We start from the raw sequence: 25,047 nt of genomic DNA on the forward strand, positions 1-25,047 counted from the left end.
GTGCTCCAGTGGAAGCTTATTCAGCATTCTTTGTTCCTTTCCTTATGAGGGTAAAAAAATGAACTGAGATTGTTTCACTTTTGTAAATATATTCTCTGTTTAATAGATGTTTTTATTGAAATCTCAATGTCACACATTTTCAGTTGTTTTATAATAAAATTCACTCAGATGGCAAATGACACCTTAAATGTGTTTACATCAGCAAAAAAACAAAAACAAAACAAAACAAGTGCTCCATTACAAAGATGCTTACAAAAATAAATTGCCCACAAAGGATGTCAGGAGAAGGTGGTTTTACTGGATGTTCATTCATTCTCCCTTTACACATACCACTGGCCTGCCTGAGTAGTTTCTACCACATTTAGAGGGAACAAAGGGGTTCAGTTAAAGTGGTGGTGGTGAAAGCCCCCGTTTAGGGCACCACCATCAAATACCCGAATACTGACACATGATTGATTGATTTTTTACACTACGAGCACTAAAAAAAGGCTTATGGGGTTAAGATGCACTCTCTTAACCTGCAACTTTTCTGTTTCCTTGTGCATAGAAGTGCTTCAGATCATTTAAAAATAGAGTAACCACATGGCTTTAAAATTCCCTCGCTGAGGTATGAGTTAGATTGTAATTGTTTGTGAAAATATTTGTATGAGTTATAAAATGAGCAGAACTTAATTTACTGCTTTATGTACTATTATAGTAGATAATTGTATCTATTTAAAACTCAAACTATGTCTTTGGTTTTTTTTAAAAATACATATAAATACAGAATCTGATTTTACTGAATTACCAAAAATACATTTTTTCTTAGAATAAAAAAAATCATGATTGTCTTGCTGTACAGAATATCATAGCAGTATTTCTCATATCGTACTGTAGTTACACAATGTTCCTCCTTCCATGGTAAAGGGGAAGGCACGAGACATAAACTAATCATAACTTAAACTTAATTTCAGGAAATAAGAGGGGATTGTTTAAAAGCGCTTCTTTATCTTCCTGTGGTGCTCTGGGTCTGCATTCAAATGTCCTCATAACCTTTGCCCTGAGCAAAAACCGCAGAGAAGTTGTGACTGAGGTGAAGAGAAAGAGTTGTCTGAGTGTCAAACTTGGAGAAATCTCTCAGTTCAAACTCTGTGGTCAGTAACTCGTTCAGGAAGACCTCAGCTGCTCCGCCTCCTCATTGGCCTCGGAGTCTCTGATGATCTCCCAGGCGGAGTTGTTCACGTCGGTGGGACCCGGGCCGCTGCTTGACCTCGTCAGGAAGCCAAAGCTGCAGGCGACAGAGCAGAAGAGACAGGCCTGAGATCAGATCTGCAGTCAGGGATTACTGCTAAATATAGACTGGGATTGACAAAATCTGAGGAGGGTGACATTGTTAGCAGAGCGAGGGATGTCTGCAGTGTTTCTGCTTTTATTTTTTCTTTCTGAGTGGTTCATTTTCTTATTGCTCTTGCTCTATGTTTATTGAGAGGAACAGTGCAAAGCGCTGAAGCCGTTGGAAATTAATTTATGGTTGTTTAATTTTGCCAGCGTTCTGTTTCAGTAAACGTGCAACAGATGTGGAAATAAGACGAATGACAGCTTTAATCAGCACTGTGAACTCATGTTCACTCATTGAACGAAAAGAGCACTAATATAAACCAAAACGAAAATATAAAACACCACCAGGTTCTGCTGCTTTTTACAAACCAGGACTCCAGGACTTCCAGTCTGACCAATGCGGAGTGCTCGTGCAACATCGTACTCACAGGTTTCGAATACGTGACTCAGCCGGTTTCACTGTTCCATCCACTTCTGTGCCATCCACTTCTGTTTGGCCAAACAGAGAACTCCTGTCTTCCTCATCACTGCCGAGGAAAAAACACAGTCACTCAAGCCACTTTCGCTTTCTGAACATCTTTTTAAATCCGCGCATTGTTTTCTTATTTTTGTTCTAGAAATGATGTCTGTAGGAAATACCTGCTGCTGCATTCGTTGTTAGGAATCCCAAGCATCTTGGCTTTAATGAGCTTTCTTTTTTTCTTGATGGCAGAGCGCACAGCTTCTAAGAGAAAACCTGGACACCTCTCCTCGTTCAGGATCTCCCTGCAGACACATACAGTCCTTTCAGCGTGTAGACATACAGCTTCACTGGCACCATGACCAGCAACTAAAACAAGAACACATGCACCCAAAGAGGAAAACCCACCTCTGATAGTAGCTGAGCTCCTCCTGCACCAGGAAGAGGTTGGTTTTTAGCTCATTCCTCTCGAAAAGGATGTCGCGCACCTCCTTCTTGGTGAAGCACGGCTGATCGGGATCCTTCTGATCAGATGTTGGCTTTTTCTTTGGCTCCTGTGCTGTTTGACTTGGTCGGGACTGACGGGACAACAAACAGTGATCAACAGGTTCATTCAACCACAAAACTGTTTCAGCAAAAAGCAGCAGTTATTTGATCAACAGTGCAAGCTTAAACTCTCTAAACACTCTAGAGTGACGTTGGAGTCCAAAGTTCACAGATTTCCCTTTTAAGGCCTTAAGTAAATATTAAGGTATCTCTAAGAAGCATCTTATTCATTACGCGGGAAAGTAAAGAAACATATGACGTATCCTGTGTGAAAGGTTTGCATACCGGCGTGTTGCTGTTGGTTCTGTCGAGCTGTGCTTGGAGGTTTTCTATTTCTTTGTTTTTCTCCTTCAGGTCGGCCTCCATGTCGGCCTTCCTCTCCACGGTGCTCTTCAGCTGGGCCTGCAAAACATTCTGCTTGTGTCGCAGCTCTGCATTCATTTTCATAAAGCGGTCCAGCTGCTCCTGGAGCTACACACACACACACACACACACACACACACACACACACACACACACACACACATATTTCTCTGCCTTAATATAAAGGATTAAAAATAGGCATTATTTAAAATAAAAAAAATACTTCTTGGTTAACCAAATCAAATCAAAACCAACTCTTTTACTTCCCCCAGTTAACCATGAAGTGAGTTTTTCTTTCTGTTTAAAAGTCAGCTGATTGGGTGCAAAACGCCAAGGATTAAGAAACACACCCAGTTATGGCGGCTATTTAAATCATGTGGTATACATGCCCTGACACACACACACAGCCACGTGCAAACACTCACACAACAGCACACGCCCACACTGTGGCTGTACCAAGATGAAAACAGTGCCCTGACTTGTCTAAAGTGCAGCTTAAATCATCAAGCAGTAACTACGTGGATAATCCCTGCCCTCTTTTCCTGACAGTTAGCACACTTTCTGCCTTCCAGTTGCTCCGTTAGAGTGGTTTACATGATGCAAGTTCTCTTATGTTGCTGTTTGACACGTGACTCCATGATTGTGTATATAAGTATGTACGATATATATACAAATAACACAATACATAAAACAGGGTTTGAAAATCATGAAAAAAATACTACTGTTTCCATGAGAAAAGTCAGAAAGTCTGTAAGGAAACACAAGTTGAAGCCATAAATTTGATTTAGTGTAACCTTGTGATCCACATGGACAAAGAACACTTTTTATTATTTAAGGGCTGCTGTTCATACATGTTTTCATCTTAATTCTCAAGCAACCAAGCCAATATATTTTTATGTTTTTTTAATACTTCTATTGTTTCCTTTGCCTTTAAAAGAAATTATAAAATGTTTTGACGAAATTAATGATGTTTTCTGTCGTTTTTCGGCAGTGAAGAGTTAACCCAACGCAGCTCCATCTTTAGATTAGTTTTCATTGTCACCGTGGGAATCATCTGCCTCAAGGCCTCTGCAGTAGTCAAACTTGTTACTCTAAGACACTGCAGTATTTGTGCAATAGAAATGTCAGTGCAGTAAATGTTATTAAAAATAGATAGACACACTAGCCACTTTATTAGGTATACCTTTTCAACTGCTTGTTTAAACAAACATCTAATCAGCTGATCACATGGCAAACGCTGAAGTTCAAACCGAGCGTCAGAATGTGAAAGAAAGGTTATTTAAGTGACTTTGAACGGGGCATGGTTGTTGGTGCCAGACGGGCTGCTCTAAGTTTCTCGGAAACTGCTGATCCACTGGGATTTTCCCACACAACCATTTCTATAGAGTTTACAGAGAGTGGTCCGAAAACGAGAAAATATCTAAGAAAGTTCATCTGTGAGCATCCTTAAAAAAAAAGAAAGAAAGAAAGAAAAAAGGTTAAGAGTGAATTATATCATATGTCTCCTTACCGCCTCCACCTCTTTGGTGATGGTAGTTATCTCCTGGCTTTTGGCCCTCAGGTCATCTCTTTGTTTATCCACCACCTCCTTCAGCTTCAGCATCACCTCACGCTCCTGGCGCTGAACACGGTCTAACACACACACAAAATCACAAAGTGTATCAACTTTGTGTAGCTACTTTTTTAACTACTTTTGTCCCTCTTTGTCCTCATAATTTCATAGCTTACGCTCATTCAAATTGGATTTAACATTTAATAACCTGTGTTTTATTGTTGCTAATGCTCATAATCGCTTACTCATGTCATCTAAAATGTAATAAACTCACGAGCCCAAACTCTTTCCAAGAAAATCCGCACTAAATAATATCGAAAGACAAAAGTCAGCATGAGAAGTAATTACCACAAGACCTCAACATTACTTGATCTTAATACCTTAATCCCATTTGTGTAGACGTGCATGAGGACAGCACGCTGCACGTAATCTTGATTCTTTTTACAGAGACTTAAGATTTCAGAGCGCAGACAGCATCTCTTGCTTGCATCTATTGTTATCTTGCTTTGCAAATAGTTTCGCTTTTACGTTAACAGATTCTGAGAAGTGCATCTCTCAAATTATGCCAACAATTCAGCAAATGAGTTTCATCTGTAGTTCACCCAGCACTAAAAATGAGCAGATAATAATAAAATTTCTTTTTAACCCTTACACTCTGGGACCTTTCATCAAAACTGAAATAGCTGAAAGCATATTTGCGGTGAACCTCAGTGGCCAAACAGCCATTTCACTTTTACTACATGAAATGAAAAGTCACGTTCACCTGCCTCAGGGCGTCCTGTCAAATAAATCACAAAGTTAAGACGGCAAGAGTTTATCTGCCAGTACGCGAAAACAGGAGTCAGCAAGGCGACTCCAGCCTCTGGCTCACATCTCTGCGGTAGGTCTTCTACGCGCTGGGATAGAGATGATATATTCTCTTTTTCACTTCGCCCAGCCAGCTTAAATTATACTGAAACTAAGCTTTAAACAGAAATCATGCCGACTGTTTTTCAGTCAGTGAGCCTTACTGTATATTATGTTTAAAAGACTATTGATCGTATCTATCTGTTGTTTAATTTTTATAGTTTACAGAGTAATTGTTCAGGTTATCATCAGGGCTTAATTTTAATGTTTGCTTTTTCTGAACACTTTCACAACTATGAACTTCAGCCAGCAAAAATAACTGCACTATACACACAGTGATGGCCAGTTGGACTGGTTTCAGTCTCAGAGCATATGATGGTTAACCCACTGCTTTGAATATTTACTAGAACTGGTTTATGTCCCTTTTACAGACTAGAGTGAAGTAAAAAAAAATCACAACATCACCACAAGACCTCAAGCTTGATTTACTTGTTTGAAGAGCACGCACTTACTGCACTTCTAAAGCATGTTGAATTTTTTTTGTTTTGTTTTTTTAGGGGGGGGGGGGGGGGGGGGGGGGTTATTTTAACTTCTAACCTGTTTTATGAAGAAAATTGTGAAGTGGAACTGATTTCCACATAGTTCAGATTTTAAAAGCCTATAAGATACCTAACTTTATAGTTCACTTAAACAAAAACAAATTCCTCATACATACCTTCCTGTGCATGGCTGCCTTTCAGCCTGCTCTCCAGCACCTCCCTGTCTTCCTGGAGCTGCTGTATCTGGACCTGCAGCTCTTCGCACCTCCTCTTCCACTGCTGCTCCTTCTGCTGCAGTTCCTTGATGAGATAACAGGAGCCAGACTGTGAAACTAAAACCTCAAAAGCAGGTTCTATTGCATTTTTAGGAGGGGGAAAAAAAGATCTGATGTAAGCTGTAGAAAATCTCTAGAGCATTCAGAATCTGGACTCAACTTAACCAGTTGTGTCCGAGCGGGTGTGTCAATTTGGTGTTAAGTCATTGCAGATGTTTTTCTAATGGCTGCGAGACATCTAAACGGCAAAGTCTGACTTCCCAGGACAGCAGAGCTTTTCCATATAATGACATCATAAACAGTAAATAAAGAGAGAAAGAGTCTAAGAAAAGACAGTTCATACAGAATAAATTTTATGCTGTAGCTTTGAGAAATCCCCAGGAGGCTGGTTATTTTTGTAGGAGCTTCTAACCTATCAGACTGTTTGACAGACAGGTCTATCTGTGTGAGGCCCACCCCTTAAGCCATCCCTCATTTCTTTGAATTTTGCATCAAATGAGTCAGACTTTCTTGCAAGCAAAGGTCTACAGGCTTTCTGAAGGTCTTTCAGAAATATTCTTTGCACATGGGCAGATTTTTAATCATTTTCAGTTCAGTCCATGAAATTTGTTACTAGCAGCCAATTACAAAAATACATAATTTCCATTTCTTTTGTTGAATCTATGACAAATACCAATGATAACACAGTTTGTCAGGCAAAAATATTACTTTTGCAACACGTTTACGCCCAGAGAGCTATTAGCTGAAACTCCTTGAGGCAACTGATGTTGTGATTTGGCGATATAAGTAAAATTGACTTGAATTGAAGTGAAGACTTGGCCTCAGCATGTTGGGCATTGTTTCCTTAAAAGACCTGAGGAAACTGGACAAGTGGAAGACAAAAGAAAAAGTAGTAGGCCTAAAAAAGATGAACAGTATCTTAAAGTCATGCCCTTAAGAAACAGAAACAAAATCCAGCAAAGACATGACACAGGACCTGAGAGATGCATCTGACCCTTCGTTTGATTTACTATCTGCTGTTTACTGAAGCTTCATCAGATATGCTCTCAGCAGAAGGGTGGCTGCCAAGAGGCCATTGTTAAAGAAGGAAAACAAGAGAAAAGACTGAGATACACAAGAACTGGGCTGAAAATCAGTGGCAACAGGCCCTATAGAGTGTTGAATCCAAATTTGATCCATCATGCAATACCAGCATAGCTTCACTCTTCAGTATGACAATGTTCACAAACACAGGACCTCAACATCCATGAAGCAGTGTGAGATCCAAAGCAGAGCTTTGGATTTTGGCTAAAGGTGGCCAATCCAAATAGTGACTTTCGAGCTCTTTAGAACTTGACAAGTTCTGTACTTACCCTATATACTGTATTTCCATGTATGTATGCACATGTTTAATAAATCGCTGCATCTATTTCCCATTTTCCTAGCAAAATATAAATAAATGAGAGGTGACACAAAACCTGTGAACAGTACTGTAGAAGCTCCTAAATGATGCTATGACTTCAAGAACTTGGTTCTTCAACATTTATAACTGTATAGCTACAGTTATAATCATTGAAAAGTCCCTTTTAATTGTGGTACTTTACACCAAGTGATTACTGGTAAGATGCTACTTAAGCAGATAAGTGGCCGACTGCTAATTAGCTAGCTTCTTTTCTTAATGTGGGTAACACTCCCAGTGCTAAAGCTAAAATCACTGCTGTGTTTTCATGTGAACCCCACATTCCTAGGGTTTTATAAAATACATTTTTATAATGTAAAAGAGGGGACATTAAACATTAAAGTTAAACCATGCTAATGTTAAATATTCTCACTGAGAACTGTTAAATTGCCGCGTCTACTATCGGTCTACGCGGTTGCCTTGACGACACGGGGCGGCACTTTAGGTGGAGGTGGATTGATATCAAATAGGCAGTTATACCGTTTATATCACGCGAGGTCATGCAAATATATATGCAAAAGTAATTTTAATTTCATAATGACATAGTATCACAGTAAAAAAAAAAGAGTTGTGGAGCTACGTTTTCACTACATTTGGAAGCAGTAGCATGTAGGTTAACCTAACGGCGCAAAATCACCTCGAAATACATCAGAGTCGTTGACAAACAACTTTATTAACCTGCTGTCATAACACAGAGACGCACACTCGGTGAGTAATATGCACAGGCGCCGTTGTATTATTTACAAAATGGTGGTGTGACTGAAAATCCCCCGCGTCTCTCACCCGTATCTCGTTTTTATCGTTGGCCTCGTCGTTTTCCTTCCCCCCACGTTTCTTCTGCTGTTGCAGCTGTATGGTCTCGAAGGTCTTCAGGAGCTCCTCTTCCCTCAGTTTGTGAGCATGGTTTCTCGACGCGAAGCTCTCCAGCAGCTCCAGCACTTTCACTATCTTCGGCACCAGACCCTCAGCGCTCTCTTTGCCGTAACCGTCGATGAGTTTCTCCACCTCGGTGCCGATCACTTTGGCTATCTGGTACACATCATCGACGGTGAGAGCGGAAAACGTCCTGCCGAAGCAGTCCTCCGAGTTTTTGGTCTCCGAGAGCGTCTCCATGTTAGAGCCCTTGCAGCTCGCTTCACATGCTCTTAATTCGGCTATCGAAACCGACACTGGCTCAGCGAGGAGAGACGTGACGGCAAACTGTCAACCAAATCAACGAGCAAAGTTTAAACCTCACCCTCTACCGACACGTCTGAACTTGACCTGCTCCGCTCACGACGATGCCACCTCATTTATTTAATGTGTGATCACATTACCACAGCCCACCCAAAAAAACAAAACAAAACAAAAAAAAAGACACCGAGCACAACAGTGGACAGTAGGCTGCTGTGTACTCACTGCTGGGTCCTCCTACTTTTCTGACCAATGTAGAGCGAGTACACAGGGCAACATGTACAAGCGTGCCTGCTCGGTAGAGCTTACTGATGCATGCAGCAAAGCCTAAACTTAATTTCCTCTCTAGATCTGCAGTCAGAAATGCTGACCTAGAACTGTCTAGGGGAGTAAAATAAAGGCAGAACTGCACCTAAACTTGGAAATATAGCTTCATTAACCAAGACTAAAACAGAAAGAAAAGTCCTGGCTTATTATGGGATACCAATGTGCTTTAGCAAGCAAGTGAAAGCAACATGAGTGGTTCAAGGGAAAGCAATTTGACCTCTCAAAACAGGGGAAGTGAGCCAGAAAGTCCCTGTCCAGCCTTACTTCCCCTCTGGGGGTGAAAAAACAAACCTGACATTATCACCACACTGTTCATAAAAATGGAGATCTTTATTTAAACTCAAGCTATGGTGTGACAGGATGTACAGTACGACATACAACACCGTAATAATGGGTTACTGGCATGAAAACACAACTTTCACTTTCATTTCTCAAAAGAGTGAACAGTAAGCATGTCATTTCCTCTTCCTAAACAGAGGTCTGATCAAATATTATACCAAATTATTGTGTACTGAAAACTACACAAATGCACATGGGAGATGCCGCAAAGACTGAAGTAGCCTTACTGTAATAGAGGGGAGGGTAGAGGAGGGTGAAACACTTGTAGAAAATATCAAAAAGGATCCTAAAGCCTTTACATTTAAAAAACAAAAAACAAGAATTCCATCATCACAGTTACATTTCTTTCAATAGCAATATTACAGGTTCTGAAATCTGAGCGCCACATGATTCTGGCAGAACTTTCAACAAAACAGGTCAAGTGCAGCGCGTCTGCCCTCAGGCGTACATGTCCTCGCGGTCGGCATTGTAGATCTCGCCCTCCTGCAGAGAGGCAAAGTTTAAGAAGTGCGAGGGCCGGTGGACTTCGTGGTAGAACTCCTTCGGGTTGGCCAGCTGGAGGTCGTACTTCATGTTGGGATCGTGCCGCACGCCTGTGGCAAAGGGAATTGACAGGTTTATTATTAGCATATATAAATAACTAGAGCAGGGGCAGGGGTGTCGTAAGGCGAGCGACCAGAACTACTTTTATTTTACATATTTATCATGTAGGAAAAAAAAGGCGTACTGTTGTATATCTTACATTAGGATATGTCAGCGATTAAATGTTTAGCTAAATGTCTTCACATTTTGTCTTAATGTCCGGCCCATTTAAGGTTAAAGTGCAAAATGAGTTTCACATCCCTGGATCTAAATAATTGTGAAGCAAATCTGCACACTAAAATCAATGAAACAGACACTGGGGCAGTGGAAACATCAATGTATCCTACTGATTATTCAAAAAACAAGAAAACAAAACAATGCACTCAGGGCAGATTTGGCAACAGATATATAGCAAGCAATACTAATATAAATACAAGAGCTTTGAATACTGACCCATGAAGTTGTAGTTCCAGGAGCACTGGCCAGGTACCATGAAGAAGCCCAGGAAACGATCAGACAGCAGCATCTGCACTCTTTCATAGTGAGACGGCAGGTAACCTTTGGGGTTGTTGCCCTTATCCGTGTTCTGGCGACCCCATTCGTACCCACTGGGTGTCAGCTTGTAGGCTGTGAGCGTGCATGAACCTGGGGTGAAGCTGAAAAGCACAGACAACCACTCTTAAGTACAAGTCAACTATGTCTCAAAACTGCGTATTGAAATTGCAATACTGTAAACTGTATTCAAGTTAGTTTTTTTTTTTTTAAACTGCTACAGATTTTACCTTCCTACACTCTTTCATAGCAAAGTAATAAAGCCTACCTGCAAGTAATGATGATGGTCTTTTCTCCATCCCATGAAGGGTTATCAGCCATGATCTTGGCATGGGTAGTGACATCCTGTGGGGACAGCTGCGGCGATTCATTGGGCTGTGTGTGGATCCAGCCAAGGGGTTCCATTTCCTGTTTAGGGAAAATAAAAAAGCTTTAAAGCTGGAACAAAGCAGCAAGCAAAGCTATCATGTATCGATTGCTAAGAATAAACTGGAACTTACTTTCAGGTATTCATGACCAGGCAGCTGGTTGGGCAGGTGGACAGTCTGGTGAGTCCCCCACTGGGGCACCATGACAATACAACGGATCTCCTTCACCTGGGGGTTGTCAGGTGGGCTGGTGCCATACAGGTAGCCTGCAATCTGGAACAAAATAATATGGTCAGCATATATACCTGAGCATGTTGTTACAATGGGCTCAGTTGATAAAGTGATGTGTAATATGATGAATAGATACCTGTGCTCGCAGATCTGAGATGCAGATGAATTTCTTGAGGACATTTTTGGGCAGGATGTAGGTGTAACCCGTCTCCTTGATGTCGTCAGATGAGACGTAGATGTGGTTGGTTCGGAGATGAAGGTTCGCAGCAGATATGGCCCTGACATGGGGAAAAAAACAACAACAAACAAACATGATTTGTCTTCATATTTTACTCAATCACGAGTAAACTCTTAAAAATCTGAACCCCACAGAAGCTGCATGCATACCTGACTCTCCATTCAGTCTTGGATGAGAATGTCTGGGTCTCGTAGTTGGAGGTGGTGGAGGTGATGATCTCGTCTCCGTGCTTGTTGACCGTGCGGGTCTGTGTGGCGGTGAGCTGCGACTGTTCTTTGGTCTGCTTCTCGATCTCAGCAATTTGCTGGCGCTGTTGAGACGGAGCTGAGATCTCCATTCCCAGGATGATGTCACGGATCTCAGACTGGGTCAGCGAAGCTACGTTCACACTGAAAGGAGACACAGGAAGTATTGACCACAAAACCCACGTCTGGTTATTTTAAGCTCCAAGTTACAGAAAACAAGCAGCTATTTGAGGTACATACAGCAATTAGCTTGTGCAAAACTTGGGAACTCAAACTGAAGACTTACTTGTTCTTTTTGCCATAATCGGCCAAAATTAGATCTTTGAGTTGCACTTCCACCTTGATCCACTCCTCATCAGTGAGCGTGGGCCAAATGTGATGGGGCTCGGTGATAGTTGTTTTGTCAGGTTTAAGGATCACCTTGGCACGGTCATTGTTGACATGGAGCGCTCTGAGGATCAGGATGAGTCGAGAGAAGGCCTACGGAGCAGACAACCAAATACAAACTATTTACACGGGGAAGGGAGTAAGGGGGCTTTAAAATTTAACAAAAAAAACACGACCATTGTAAAACAATTAAATACAATCTTAATCCTGGTGTGAAACTCACTGTGTAGGACGAGATGGTCTTCAGCCAGTCATCATAAAGGTTGAACAGCACCATCTGTGGTTCTGTAGCCTTCAGGATCAGGTCTCCAAACTTCTCCACCTTCAGACAGGCCTGGAAGGGCAGCTGCAACTCCGAGCCTTTGATCACAATGTTGGGGAAGTCGAGCAAGTGGACCTGCACAGGGAGAACAATGCATCACAAACTGGAAAAGTGCTGCAGTGTGGTTTCAACTAGAGCAGGGCGATATGACCAAAAATATTTATCACGATATACATTTGAAAATTTGCGATAACGATATAACTGACGATATAATTGACACTAGACAAAATACTTTACAACTCCACAACTTTATTAGTGCAAAAAACCCCATCAATGTATTTTCACTTAAACAAGCAGCTGTTTTTTATGTGCATTAAAGTTATATAAAAATTTAACAGTGCAAATGCAAATTCCTTGCTGACAGTTTAACCAAAAGGCATTTCCAGTGGAAATTGGCCGACATATCCTCAGCATAACCATGTAGAATATCCACAAAACTTAAAAAGAGGTTATACACACACAATACGGTAATATTATGTTGAAGCACAGTACGTGTCACTCCGCGAGGCGCCTGCCTACGATAGCCGTAATGCTCCAACAATCCATCAAGTGGTGTGGCTTCGTAACTTAGCAAAGTCGTACTAAAACATTTGACAGATTTTTGAGCGCTGTGTACCACATAAAATCGTTTCAAGGTCAGTAAACACAACCACAATTCATACATAAGGCACACGGGGGCACTGTCGATTTTCAGAAAAATCAAAGGATTGATTTTAAGTGTGCCGTATTTTCCAAACAACACGGTAATAACGACGGCCCGCTAGCATGCGCTACCAAAAATAGTGCTTTGTTGTGTATCTGATGGACGAAAGCTAAACCAGTTCCACACCACTGAAGTTGCAGCATTTTTACAAACCAATTCTGGTTCATCCGTTTCACTTAACGATCCACTTTCGCTGTTCTCATTCTGCGCCGCCGCCATGTGCGTATGTAAACATAGGCACTGCGCATGCGCGTTTTACCCATATTCTATCGCGATATTTCATTTTCCTATCGTTGCCCAAAATTACACTGGTATTACCGTGAACGGTATGATATAGCCCAGCCCTAGATTCAACCTTTACACCGAGTTGAGCTCAAAATTACACTGAGCTAATGTTCTGAAGTTTTATTAAAGCGCTATACAAATACAGGCCATTTATCATTTATTAGCATAAAGAGTCTCACCTCCAGAGGGTCGAGCATGCCCTTCCTGGTCACAATGATCTGTTTTGGCTGCTCCTCCACTGGGAGGGAACGAATAAGAGCAGCCACTTCCTCAGCTGTTTTCCACTTGGCCAGCTACAGAGATAAAACAAGAATCAAGTTAAACACCTTTGATTAAAAAAAAAAAATAAGCAACTTACTGGTAAGAAGGGTACTGCATGTGCCTGTACCATTTAACTGGATGATAAACAGTACAAAGCCTTATATTTCATATAGAGTAAGGGGATGTACCTGTCCCAGACGTTTCTGCCCAGCCCACACAGAGGTGTGAATGATTTTGAGGAAGAGCTGACCGGTCCTCGGGTTGAAGATGAAAATGGCTCCATTGATGGGCTTCGTGGTCAAGTTACCCTCAAAGGTCTGTTGAAACAGGTGGAGAATACATGTCACTACATTTTAGGCATTTTTTGCATATTATTATTATGCAAAAGCAAAATACACTGTACTTTCTTAGAATTACAAAAACACCCTTTTACCTTGTGGATAGTGACTCTGTAGACATTCGTGTCATCCACAAACCAGATGATCTGGTTAGAGAACAGTTCACCGTAGTTCTGTGAGGACAGGTACGGCTCAGTGGGCTCAGAGGAGTACAGCTGCAGACCTTTGCGGATGCGTTCCCTGAGCACATACAGGGCAGGGTTGGCCTTCATGATCTTAGCCATGGCCTGCTGGATCAAAGGCTTGCCTCCAGGGAACCAGTTACCATACGCACTACAAAACAAGAACACATAAAATGCTGGGTTTAAGTAGATGCTAAAAGATGGGAAACAAGATTCTTATCTTCAAACAAGACAGTGCACAAAACTTGGCCCTTAGACAATCCTAACCTGTGGAGGTTGTAGGCCAGATCAATAGCAATGAGCACCCCAGTGGGAGAGGGGTAGATACTCATGTTGTCTGTGGTGTAGTCGAGGAACTTGGCCCTGGCATAGCGCTCGATGTCATGGGAGTCATAGTCACCCCATCGGAGCTGAATGTCAATCCAGTACTTCTGTGTGGTGGTGCTGTCCATCACGTCCCTGCAGGAGGAAGTGAACATTTCAATTTAAACAAGCTTTTCACTTTTCTGTTTTGGACCTCATTATCCTATTATAAACTAATGTTTCATCCCCTAAAAAACTTAAAATCATGCTAAAAGTCATACTTTGAGTCAGCAAGCAGAGAAGGCCGGGAGACGTTCCACTTGTATGATGCAAAGAGAAGTATGTCAGCACAAGATGAGTTCATCTTGTAGGACTTCCTGGGGTGGATGGTCTCCTTCTGCACAGTCTCAATTTCCAGAGCATCCAACTCCTGGTCAAACACCTGAAAACCAGAATCAGAAAAAACATACAAATTTAAAGTTCTGACTTGCAAAGTAATTCCTGTGCTGAGGCAAAGTTTGGTAAATGAACAGAACCTACCTGACAGAGATCCATGACAATGCTCTCATGGATCTTCTGCCACAAGTGAGCCCTGAAGATCTGAATGAGGGAGATCTTCAGTGTGGGGATTTTGCCGTGCATGAAGATTCCTGTCAGGTCAAGCTGCACTTGGAAACCCACATACACCTAGAAACAAAAACATACAAACTTTAAGCCACTACAGACATTCTTTAGTTTTTCCTACACAACACAAGTCTCATATGTTCTGTAAGATGTTTTTTTTCCTCTCTGATTCCTGGTTGTACTTACATTGGCTCTGTTGATGGTGGGTGACCACCAAAGAGTGAAACGACGGTTGGGGATTTGGTTGAGACCAGATCTCTGGGCATTAGTCAGCTTCTTCCATTTCATGGACTCCTCAAAGCCACTGGCCTTTTCCCTAAAAACACACAGAGAATCTGTTTTTAAAGGCAATTAATTAAATGTATGACAAATTAGTTTCCTGGCAGTTATACACTCCCCAAGTGTATCGAGAAAAGCACACAAAGTGATCCAAGTGTAAAGTCTATTGTGTGATGCTTGCAATATAATTAATTCCTGTAAACATTTAAAGTGCTCTCACCAGAAGAGACCCTCCCAGGTGGGGAAATAAGTGCCTTTGAAGAGTGTGTGCTCCAGAATGCCCTCCACACCACCGAGCGCCTGGATCATGTCTGTGCGGTAGTTGTTCAGGTTCCACAGTTTACCATCGTGTCTCTGGTGGGTCCACCAGAACGGATTCTGCTTCAACACCTGCGTCCAACCAAGGAAGAAAATACAATTAATAGCTGGAAATAGCTAAATGATAAATATCATGTAATAGGACACAGACACTTTCACGTGCATTTCAAATAAAACTGTAAACAGTATTGCAGAGTGCAACTAAGATCAAGAGTCTCAAATATTTTTACTTAGGACAATGCCTGAATTATTAAAAGGCACTTCATGTTTTTTTATAGAAAAAGCAATTTCATCGTAACACACTTTTGCTCTTTGCACATCGCTGTCTTCGTCTTACCTGGTACTGTTTAAAGTCAGTTCTGACTCTCCAGCCTTTGTCATAAGCCAGTGTGTGTCTGTCCTTCTGGAAAAGAGTGTTGATCCTGGGGATTCCTCTGTCCCAGGAGTCCTCTAAATCCTCCAGAGTTAGACGCCTGGAATAAAGATGAAACGCTGGTTATTATAAGATGGCCTTTATTAGTCCCACAGGTGGGAAATTTGTTGTCTAGACCAGCTGCAGTGAGTCCAAATCAGATAAGAGAGTAATCTGCTCTACCTGTTCTGGGCAATGGCCTCCTGTCTCTTGAGAGCATACTCAGCCCAGACCCTCTGAGAGTCGATAAACTCGCTCTCCCACGGCTGAATGTAACGATACAAGTTAGGGATCAGCTGGTCTTCTTCGTGGCTCATTCCAGACCTGAAGTGGGTGATGCCCACATCTGTCTGCTTGGACCACCTGTTAAAGAGTGAGAAAAATGAGTGTGTGATTGGTTAAGACACCACAGCTGAATGAATTTACAGACTAGAAGTTCACACAGATCTGCAAGGAGACCTACCTCAGGTCTGATTGTGGGATAAGCACGTGGCCCATGGACAACATGCCGAGACCGCCCAACTCTTTGGGAGTGTAGAAGACCACGGGAGGGAAGCGGCTAGGCATTTTGGAGTTAAGACCGATCTTAATACGTGTCTGAATCTTGTTCTCGCACTTCACCAGCAGGTCCAGTAGCTCCTGTGTATTTACCACAGCCTCACGGAAGTAGGTCATCAGACCAATCAGAGCCGTGTTCCACTTATTCACAATCTGCAGGTAAAAAAAAAAAGAGAAAGTAGTAAGTTTTCCTTGCTCTGAATGCAGCTGCCCACTATAAAAGGATTAATGAATGTAACAATAATACTCTAGTTTATAAAAAGCAAGATGTCTGTTAACCTTGGTGAATGTGGTGGATCCAGAGGCCATCAGGATCTGACGCACTCTGTTGTGAAAACGCTGCATTGACTCATCATCCACCCGCAGGAAACACTGTGCGGTCCTCTCTTTGGTCACCTGAACAAATAAATACAAGCGTGAACTTCAAGCTCATTAAATCAAAAAAGGGAAATTTTGTCTTTATATAGTCTCTTTATTTTGTTGTCTAGACACTATAGCAGCAGATTTGTTAGCATTACGAATTTCACCTCATTCTGCAGGTTCCAGACACCATCCTTGTGAGTGAACTCCTCATAGCTGGTGCGACACTTAGGAAGGATGCGGCACTCAAACCCACACATGTTGAAGAGCAGGTTGGGGTTGTCTTTGCTGTACACGGACACAAAGCTGTTCTCCCACTGGACTGTGGTCACAGACCTGGGCAGGCGATTCTTGATGTCCCAGAACACTGCGCGTCCACTGGGAAGATTATTAGGCAAGTTCAAGCCATTTTTCATAAAGTCTAATTTTCGTTATGTGCAATATTCACCAAAGATTAGATCTACATAACAATAATCTACAAGCTTAAGAGTGAAAGGTTGAAAGAAAAACTCACAGATTCACATCATGCTTCATCAGCCTCATCCGGGCATCACGAGGCCAGCACTTCTTATTGTTGTAACCCACAATGTTCTCATTGTTGGGGTCTGGGTGCTCTGTCAGATACCTCTGAATCAGGTCCCTGGCCTCATCAGCAGTGAATCTGGAGCCACAAAAACAGTGACATCACTTAAATGTGAAAAAGCAAACAAACAAGTGAGAAAATGTCATCTTATCAATTAGTGCAATCCTACCTGAAGAAGATGTGGATGCGGTCGATGTAGCGGCAGTACAGTCGGATTGGGTGAGCGCTCTCCGTGGCGGTGTCTTGAAAACTGAGGAAGTCGTTGGGCATCTGAGGGGGACCAGCCATCTCACTGGCACGGTGCAGGCCGAGAACCAGGAGGTCCATCACCAGACCGTAGTACTGCACGATGAACGAGGCAAACTGGAGACCCCTGATGATGCCGTAAGAGTTGGTGTGGTTCATGTCCTATGTGAGAGGAATAAAGATAAAGAGAAACACTCAAAAAAAAAAAAAAAAATCTCATCACTTATCTTTAAAGCTCCTATATAAAAAGAAATAAGCACCCTTACCTTGTAGTTGATGACCACGTTGTTCTTGGCTGTCATGTAATCAGCAATGTTGTGGTCAACGATAAGACGCAGCAGCCTGTTGAGCAATGTCAGATCAATCTTCTCGTACATCTTCTCATAGCGGGACTCGAGCATCACGTTGCATTCTCCTTCTCCAGTCTCCCACACGTCCTGCAAGTTGTTGATGCCTGAATAGAATAAAGGAGCATTTAAATAAAGCTGAAAATGTTATGACATTTGTCCACAATGTTATCAAAACTGAGATTTTATTTTATTCTGGATCCCCTCTTAGCTACTACACAACACAATCAGCCATATTCAAGTCTTACCTTGGCACCACTTGTAGACCAGCAGCGGTGGTGGTTCTGTATCAGCAGGTTTGATCCAGGGTGGGAACAGGCGTCTCTTGTCTGCTTCATACCACAGGTACTGGTCCAAGTAAGCATCAGTTATCTTCTCCAGGGGCTCCACATCATACACTGGCACCAGGTGGCTGTACAAGTCCATGAACTCGATACCCACCTACAAAAGTAGTAGTCACTTAGAAACTAACAAACGAATGTGATGATAAGTAAGAGTTTTACAACAAAGAAACTCAAGGCTGTGACAGAAATCTATTTTTCTAGTGGTTTCCCAAAACGACATCCCAGTAACTATGCATCTACACAGAAGCTAGGAAATACTGCCTCAAATTTATGTTACTTATGTTTGTAAACTGAGCAGTGAAAAAAAAAAAAATTAGAGCAATATATTTTCTTCTAGTGTTCTCATCTACTGTTTGAAGACAGAAACCTCCCTGTTAACTAAATGAAACTCTCGCAAAGTATCCACACATCATCTCCCTGACCTCTTTGAAGGCTCTCTGTGTTAGCAGGTGACGCTTGATCCTGGAAAGAGCCTCGTGAGGGTTGTCGTAGGCCTGCTCTATGAGCCCTAGCTCCTCCCTCTGACTCTGGTTCAGACGAGACTTCACACTGGAGGGATTTAGAGTGGAAATGGAAACAAAATGAAAATTAAGCAAAAACATACTCTGGCAATTCTGCTGCCTGATGTGAGAAAACATGCATCGCTAAAGTTAAAGGCAATGTTCTCAGCTTGCTTACCTGTATGCTTCTTTGAGCCTCTCCAGCGCCAGGATGAGCAGCTTGGTATCATGTTTGTAAGACAGTGGAGGGAACGGGATTGGGGAGAACCGCCGACTCTCCAGCCAGTGCACAGTGGTGGTGTAAATGGCCACGGCCTCTTCTGCAGTGATGTAGGGACCATCCTGTAAACAGAATAAACACACTTTCAATTATATGGCAAAAGGGGAAGGACGCAGCCATTTTTATCTTTGATACAGAGATACAGTGAGAGCTGTTTTCATATATTATAACATCATGTAATAATCAGAAAAGTGTCTGAATAGCGAGGGGCCAGTGGCAAATGCAACCAGCAATAAAAAGAACCACTATTCACTTTAATATTCCTCCAGTTCTTACGCACAGGCAGGCAGTCCAATGCAAGTGCGCCTTTGTAGGAGGTCAACAATCAACATTTCACCTTAAATGCGTTGACGTTGTAGGGACTTTACTAGAGTTCTTTTTTTAAGCCTTCTTCTTAGAGTATTACCTTCAGGTAGTTGTGCTGTCTCTCCTGTTCAGCTTTCAGGTACAGACGGGTCAGTCTGCCCAGGTTTTTCTTGCACACCGTCTTGTCCACAGTGGCTCCGCGACGGATTCGCTCACGGTTGTAGTGGGCTGTGTTGGTCCACCAGTCAGCTTTGGCCTTCACGTATCGCAGAATCATGTTCTCAATAGGAGTAGGCAATCCAGGTACCTAAAGTGAAAGAAATAGATAACATTCAGTATTTTATTCTCACTTAAGTTACAATTTTTAACGATGTTTGTTGTAGTATCTTTGTGAAGTTGTTCCAATATCTAATCAGTGCTTTCAATGTTTTCCTTTATTGTTCCCTTTATTATCCAATTAGCTGATATTTTATTCATGTTACAAAGAATTTACAAATCCTTATTTTTTCAAACCACAGCTCATCCATTCAAATGTAACAAGACACTCAAATGTCAAACAATTCCTGAGGGGACCTGACCTTCCATGGGATGTTAGCTTTCCAGCACCTCCAAGACTCGCTGAGGTGTTGCAGGATGGTTCTGGCCTTGTTCTGTTTGATCCCCTCAGGCATCATGTCCAAGATGTCATGCATCACAGCAGCACGCAACTCCAGGTCAAAGTGAGACTCCACACGCTGTTTGGTCACAGTCTTTGCAACACCCTTCGAGTGACGTCCTGCAGAGGAATTAAAAGCAAAACCGCCGCCGCTGCTGAAACTGCTACAGTTTCCCTCAGAGAATAACTCTGATTGTGTCATAGAATCACACAAGTAAAATATGTATGTTCAGACCTTCAAACTGTCTGGCCAGCAGATTTCCGAGCCACCGCTCCAACAGGGGGGTGATGCCCCTCATGAAGAACAGCCACACTCTCCAACCAGGGGCCCAGAAGCCACAACCTGGACCCTTGCCCACAGGACCCTGAAAACACAGACAATAAAATTAAAACTTAAATGTGAGATTGTGGGAAGATATTTATACAGACAACAGCTTCACCTTAAGTGTGCAAACTGTTAACATTGGGCAATTACTCACGGTATTGAAACGGTAGTAGATGAGATGCTTCAGGTCTTTGCACATCCGGATTTGTCTCATCAGCTTGTACTTGTACCGGTACATGCCTGTGAGCTGACCCACATGAGCGAAGATGTACTGCAGTCCATCAGCCAACTGCAACGCAGAAACAAACCTTTGAGGTTGGTCACATGTGCAAATCAATACATAAAAATAACTACTGAAAAAAAAAATAAAAATAAAATCATGTTTACTCTTATGAACAGGAAAAAGATTCCCAAAATCCTTTATCAATACAAAAGATACATCCTTGCATTTTATACTGCTTTTCATTAAAGAGCGCTTTTACCACTACCCTGTGAAAGTAACGCCTGGCCAATTTCCACTTCACAACTAACCTGGAAGGCATCAACATTTCCCAGTCTGTACTGCACGTGGCTGTCAACCACCAGCTTGCTTAGACGGAGAACCTCTCTGCACAGATGAAAGGCATTGCCGAATCGCGACTTCTTTCTCTCCTGAAGGAGGCAAAAGAAAACAGTCATAGGTCAGCAATGGTCAAAAAAAGTGCACTTCATACTAGAATACAGTCTGACACTTAACAAAAACAAAATGTGAAGTTAGATCCTGCTCTGCAGATTGTACCTTTGTGGTCAGTGTCTTGACAGGCTTCAGGTTGAAGTTGTAGTCCAGATGCAGGTAGTTGAGGTTCTTACGATGGATGAGCAGATTGAGCATGTTGTAGCCCTGTCTGCAAACCTGCAGGCCAACCTCCACCCAATCCAGCTTTGTGGACTGGAAGAACTTTGTGGCCTTAAAGGAGCGGAATAGGTATCTACAAGACAACAGAGGGAGAACTTTTACTGATGAACTTGGATAATGAGCAAAATAAATAAAGGTTTAATTAGAAATGCATGAAAGCAGGATATCAAAATAAATCCAAGGATGCTCACCTCTTCTTCTGGGCCTTGGGTGGTCTGTGTTTGAGAGCATTGAGCACGTAGTACTTCAGCAGTTTCTGGTATGACACACGTACTTTCACTGGCTGTCCAGCAGGGCAATGCTCGCGGTACCTATAAAATATTTTAGCAACAAATGTTTAATACTGATCAGACTTTTTTTTTTCTTAAATTGAACTCTAATGCAAAACAAAATCTTCCCCACAGCCGACATCTCTTCAAACAGTAAAGTACTTCAGATTAACTCCAGTCCTAACAGCTTCACAGTTTGCTCACCAGTTCTTGATCAGGGGGATATCGATGGCACGTCTTGTTCGGCCAGATCTGAGGTTGAAGGGTCTCGGCGCCCACAGGAGAGCAATGCCATTGGCTGTGTTGTCTGTGTAGAGTGGGGTTTCTTTGAGGAAGGGTTCCACAAACTCAGCAAGCTCAAACTCCTCATCATCATCGGGCAGAGGCTCCTGACTCTGAGAGGAAACGGGAAACACAGTGAATCACTTTTAAGGGCAGGAGGGCTGGAATTCAACAAACTATAAAATAACTAGAAGAGATATCTGAATGGTGAAAGGTGATCTGCAGCTGCAGCCAATAATAACAAGTCACCATTCATTTTACTATTCCTCCAGTTCTTACGCACGGGCAAGCAGTCCAATGCAAGTGCGCCTTTGTAAGAGGACTGTGATGCAGGGTGTTATTCACCAAAGGGAGATAAGTAGATAATGTGCATTACCTTAACAGAATGTCTGTGTGAAATGGGGTTGATCAGCGGGTCAAAGTAAAATGCGGGAAGATCGGGATCTTCTGTTTTGATAAAAACCACATTTGGTGTGTGGTACCTGGGGAAAACAAAACAAAAACATCACAAGTGTTGCTTTTATATAGCCATTATGAAAAATAATGCAGCAAATCTATGATGTTTATAAGTGATGAATGTCTCTCCTGTCTTGAATGAAAAAGGATTTTTCAGTCAGCCAGCATTTCAAGTAAACAGCAGTTCTCACCAGGTGAGGTGGACGTGGTGCGGCAAATTGTTGTACAGGTAGGGGAAGGCGATTTTGTACTCTGTCCTGATGGGCTGTCGGATGATGATTTTGTTGATGTCGTTGAACTCGTTCCAGTCTTCATCCCTACAGAGGATACAGAGGAACCAGTTAGGACACAAAACAGCCAGCATCTGTTCTCACGTTATGTTTGGATTAAAACAGCAATATCAAATAATTTCCAAGAAATATTTAAATTCTGAAAGCGAAACTATAAAAACTTTATTAACATTAATAACAGTAAGTCTTTAGAATATTCATTTTTTAAAAGGGTGAAAGAACATACTGGAGGTTGATGTCTCTGACCAACGGCTCAAACTTTGGCCCTCCAGGGATGGCCATGTTTAAAGCCTTGGATGTGAAGAAAGCCTTCAGGTCAAACAGATAGAAGTAGTTTCTATCAACCAGATCTGTCAGAAGCTGATTGGCCAGACGGTACAGTGTGGACATCATGGGCAGTGTGAACTGCCAGCGACGATAGGTGGTGCCATTCACAAACCTGAGCAAGACAAAGATAAATCATCAATTAATGTTTCAAGCAACACATCAGTTGAATATGCAAAACTTAAAATCTTTGTCTGTGAAGAGAGCCATGGCTGCTTACTTGGCTGTGTCCTTGAGGGGCTGATGTTCATAGAACCAGTCCACAACTGAAGCATCTTCCTCCGGATCAAGCTCCATCTGAATGGCCTCCAAGGGTTCCACATCAAGAATGTTGTCAGCGTAGTCCAGTGGCGGCTCCTCATCATCAAAGGGTGGAAAGCGCATTCTTTTGAAGTGCCGACGATCTCTTTTCTCACGACGCATCATGATCCACATGGTGCTGGGATTAAAATCGGGAAAGAGACAAATTGAAGTTTTATTGAATGGAAATGAGCACAGTTGGCTTGAAAGTTTTCAGCAGTAGAAACTCTCCCTTACCCCCACTGTGAAATGTAGACTGGCTCAATGACCCAAGGAATTTCATTGACAAAGGAAATGGCTCCAGTGATGTGATAAAGCACGGGCACATCTCGAATCTGTTCCCAAGGCATTGGCATGTTTTCCAACAGCTTCAGCACTGCATGGGGCATGTACTTGAGGGCACTGTTCAACAGACAGACACAGAACGCACATATGAAGATGTTATCAAGAAGAAAACACACCGACTTTTGTTAAGACTTTTAAAAAGAGTTAAAGGAGTCATCTTTACCCAAGGTAGACCCTCTTGTCATGGCGAAACTTTCTATTGGTCATGTCTCCATGGTCCCTGATGATCTTGCGGACATGTTCAGGTGGCATATCTTCTTTCTGAGCATCCACAAACCCAAACTTTCTCTTTTCTGAGTAGCGCTTTGCCTGTAACTGCTGCCATTTTCTTGCTGTAGAGTTGAAAGACATTTAATAATCGCGAAGTTAATCTTGTCTATTTGTGAAAACTTCTTCGCTAAAAGCTCAAAACATGGAAGTCCTGCTTTAGTCAATACAAACAACATACCCTTCTCTTGTAATTTCTCCTCAGACATGTAGTCTGGGACAGGTGCAGGAGGGGGCACACCAGGCGGCACAGCAGGTGGTACCCCTGGTGGCACACCGGGTGGCATCGCTGCAGGGACGCCTCTGTAAGGAAAGGCAGCTGCCATGGTGCCTCACTATCCAAAACAAAGACACAAAACAAGGTATGAAAATAAGTGAGATTTTTGATTATAACTGTATATAATGAAAACCCTGAGGAGAGAGGCTTTACATGTCAAACAAGCCAACTTACACTTAACTTAACTGAAACAAAGACTGATCAGAAACTTATTACATTGGCACATGAATTCCTTGTCTGGCTCCTGCAACCCACAGATTAAATAACAGAAGCCACAAAGTGAACGTGTGTGCTTAATGCCTTGCAAGCTCTGGAAAATAGAATGGCCTTGGAGAAAAATGCCTTTCAAAAATAATAAGTAGCTTCTTAATTCGGTAGAAAATGCATTTATTGCACATTAACTAATCTGTGTAGCTTCAACATCTTCGTGCTCATAGTTGATGAGCTAGCTACGTTAGCCTAACATGGCCTCCCGGATGGCACAAAACTGCAACAGCAAGGCGAACTTTACCCGCGTTTAACTGTCGTTAGCCCGTTCAGAAACAGCGTAAACTCGGGATATCATTCATAAATGGCTACATTATGTTACATGTAACACATTGTAATTCACACTGCAACACTAGTTATTAATTAGGCCAAGCGTGGAGGAAGCGGCAACTTAGCCAACTGCTAAAGCTAGCACGGTGGCTAACGATTGAGTGAGAGGTAAAACTAAGCGATAACAGAATGCATTCAACAACACGTACCTCGCTTACTTCACTCCCAGCGTTTCTTATCGTTGGATAAAGCCTTAATCCGCACACAGTCAGCTAGCACAACATTTCTTTCTTATTCTCCGTGTTTTTCCGCCTCAGTGTTGGGCTGATGTGCGCTAACACAAAACTGCATAAACGCACGACGCACGACAGCGGACACACGATGAACGAGCTTCAGTACTATTCACAGACGGCGGTTACGTCCGATATTTCTCTCCACCGGTAAAGAATCTGCTTTACGTCAGAAAATATGCGTAGACGTTAAACAAGCGCAATTT

The 25,047-nt window shown here is 42.3% G+C and overlaps 2 protein-coding genes across 3 annotated transcripts; both read right to left on the reverse strand.

The window, feature by feature from the left end:
- Nucleotides 1–91: 91 nt before the first annotated feature.
- On the reverse strand, nt 92–8,752 carry rilp (Rab interacting lysosomal protein). The gene is made up of 8 exons (XM_005463743.4): nt 8,120–8,752; nt 5,800–5,923; nt 4,197–4,318; nt 2,609–2,794; nt 2,186–2,355; nt 1,957–2,082; nt 1,746–1,844; nt 92–1,267 (listed from the first exon to the last, which is right to left on the reverse strand). The coding sequence occupies exons 1-8, from the start codon at nt 8,447–8,449 to the stop codon at nt 1,147–1,149; spliced, it is 1,278 nt and encodes a 425-aa protein (XP_005463800.1). The 5' UTR covers nt 8,450–8,752; the 3' UTR covers nt 92–1,146.
- A 393-nt stretch (nt 8,753–9,145) lies between these two features.
- prpf8 (pre-mRNA processing factor 8) lies at nt 9,146–24,972 on the reverse strand. 2 transcript variants are annotated; one of them, XM_003458608.5, is made up of 43 exons: nt 24,761–24,972; nt 23,919–24,072; nt 23,634–23,802; nt 23,363–23,527; nt 23,046–23,264; nt 22,728–22,940; nt 22,403–22,528; nt 22,132–22,237; nt 21,678–21,868; nt 21,396–21,515; nt 21,088–21,277; nt 20,841–20,960; nt 20,464–20,598; nt 20,220–20,349; nt 19,908–20,104; nt 19,430–19,636; nt 18,922–19,085; nt 18,666–18,792; nt 18,148–18,340; nt 17,819–18,006; nt 17,476–17,714; nt 17,238–17,384; nt 16,891–17,101; nt 16,643–16,759; nt 16,269–16,516; nt 15,989–16,168; nt 15,731–15,866; nt 15,296–15,465; nt 14,983–15,112; nt 14,713–14,859; nt 14,454–14,614; nt 14,137–14,328; nt 13,783–14,020; nt 13,538–13,666; nt 13,268–13,381; nt 12,002–12,175; nt 11,678–11,871; nt 11,296–11,535; nt 11,045–11,186; nt 10,810–10,950; nt 10,578–10,717; nt 10,211–10,413; nt 9,614–9,768 (listed from the first exon to the last, which is right to left on the reverse strand). In XM_003458608.5, the coding sequence occupies exons 2-43, from the start codon at nt 24,061–24,063 to the stop codon at nt 9,614–9,616; spliced, it is 7,053 nt and encodes a 2,350-aa protein (XP_003458656.1). In that variant the 5' UTR covers nt 24,064–24,072; nt 24,761–24,972. The 2 variants fall into 2 exon arrangements, with proteins under 2 accessions (XP_019223100.1, XP_003458656.1); XM_019367555.1 differs by lacking the exon at nt 24,761–24,972 and having other exon boundaries at nt 9,146–9,768; nt 23,919–24,063.
- Between the last annotated feature and the right edge of the window lie 75 nt (nt 24,973–25,047).

Source organism: Oreochromis niloticus, linkage group LG14 (genome assembly GCF_001858045.2).
Source record: "Oreochromis niloticus isolate F11D_XX linkage group LG14, O_niloticus_UMD_NMBU, whole genome shotgun sequence".
NCBI classification, from domain to species: Eukaryota; Metazoa; Chordata; class Actinopteri; order Cichliformes; family Cichlidae; genus Oreochromis; species Oreochromis niloticus.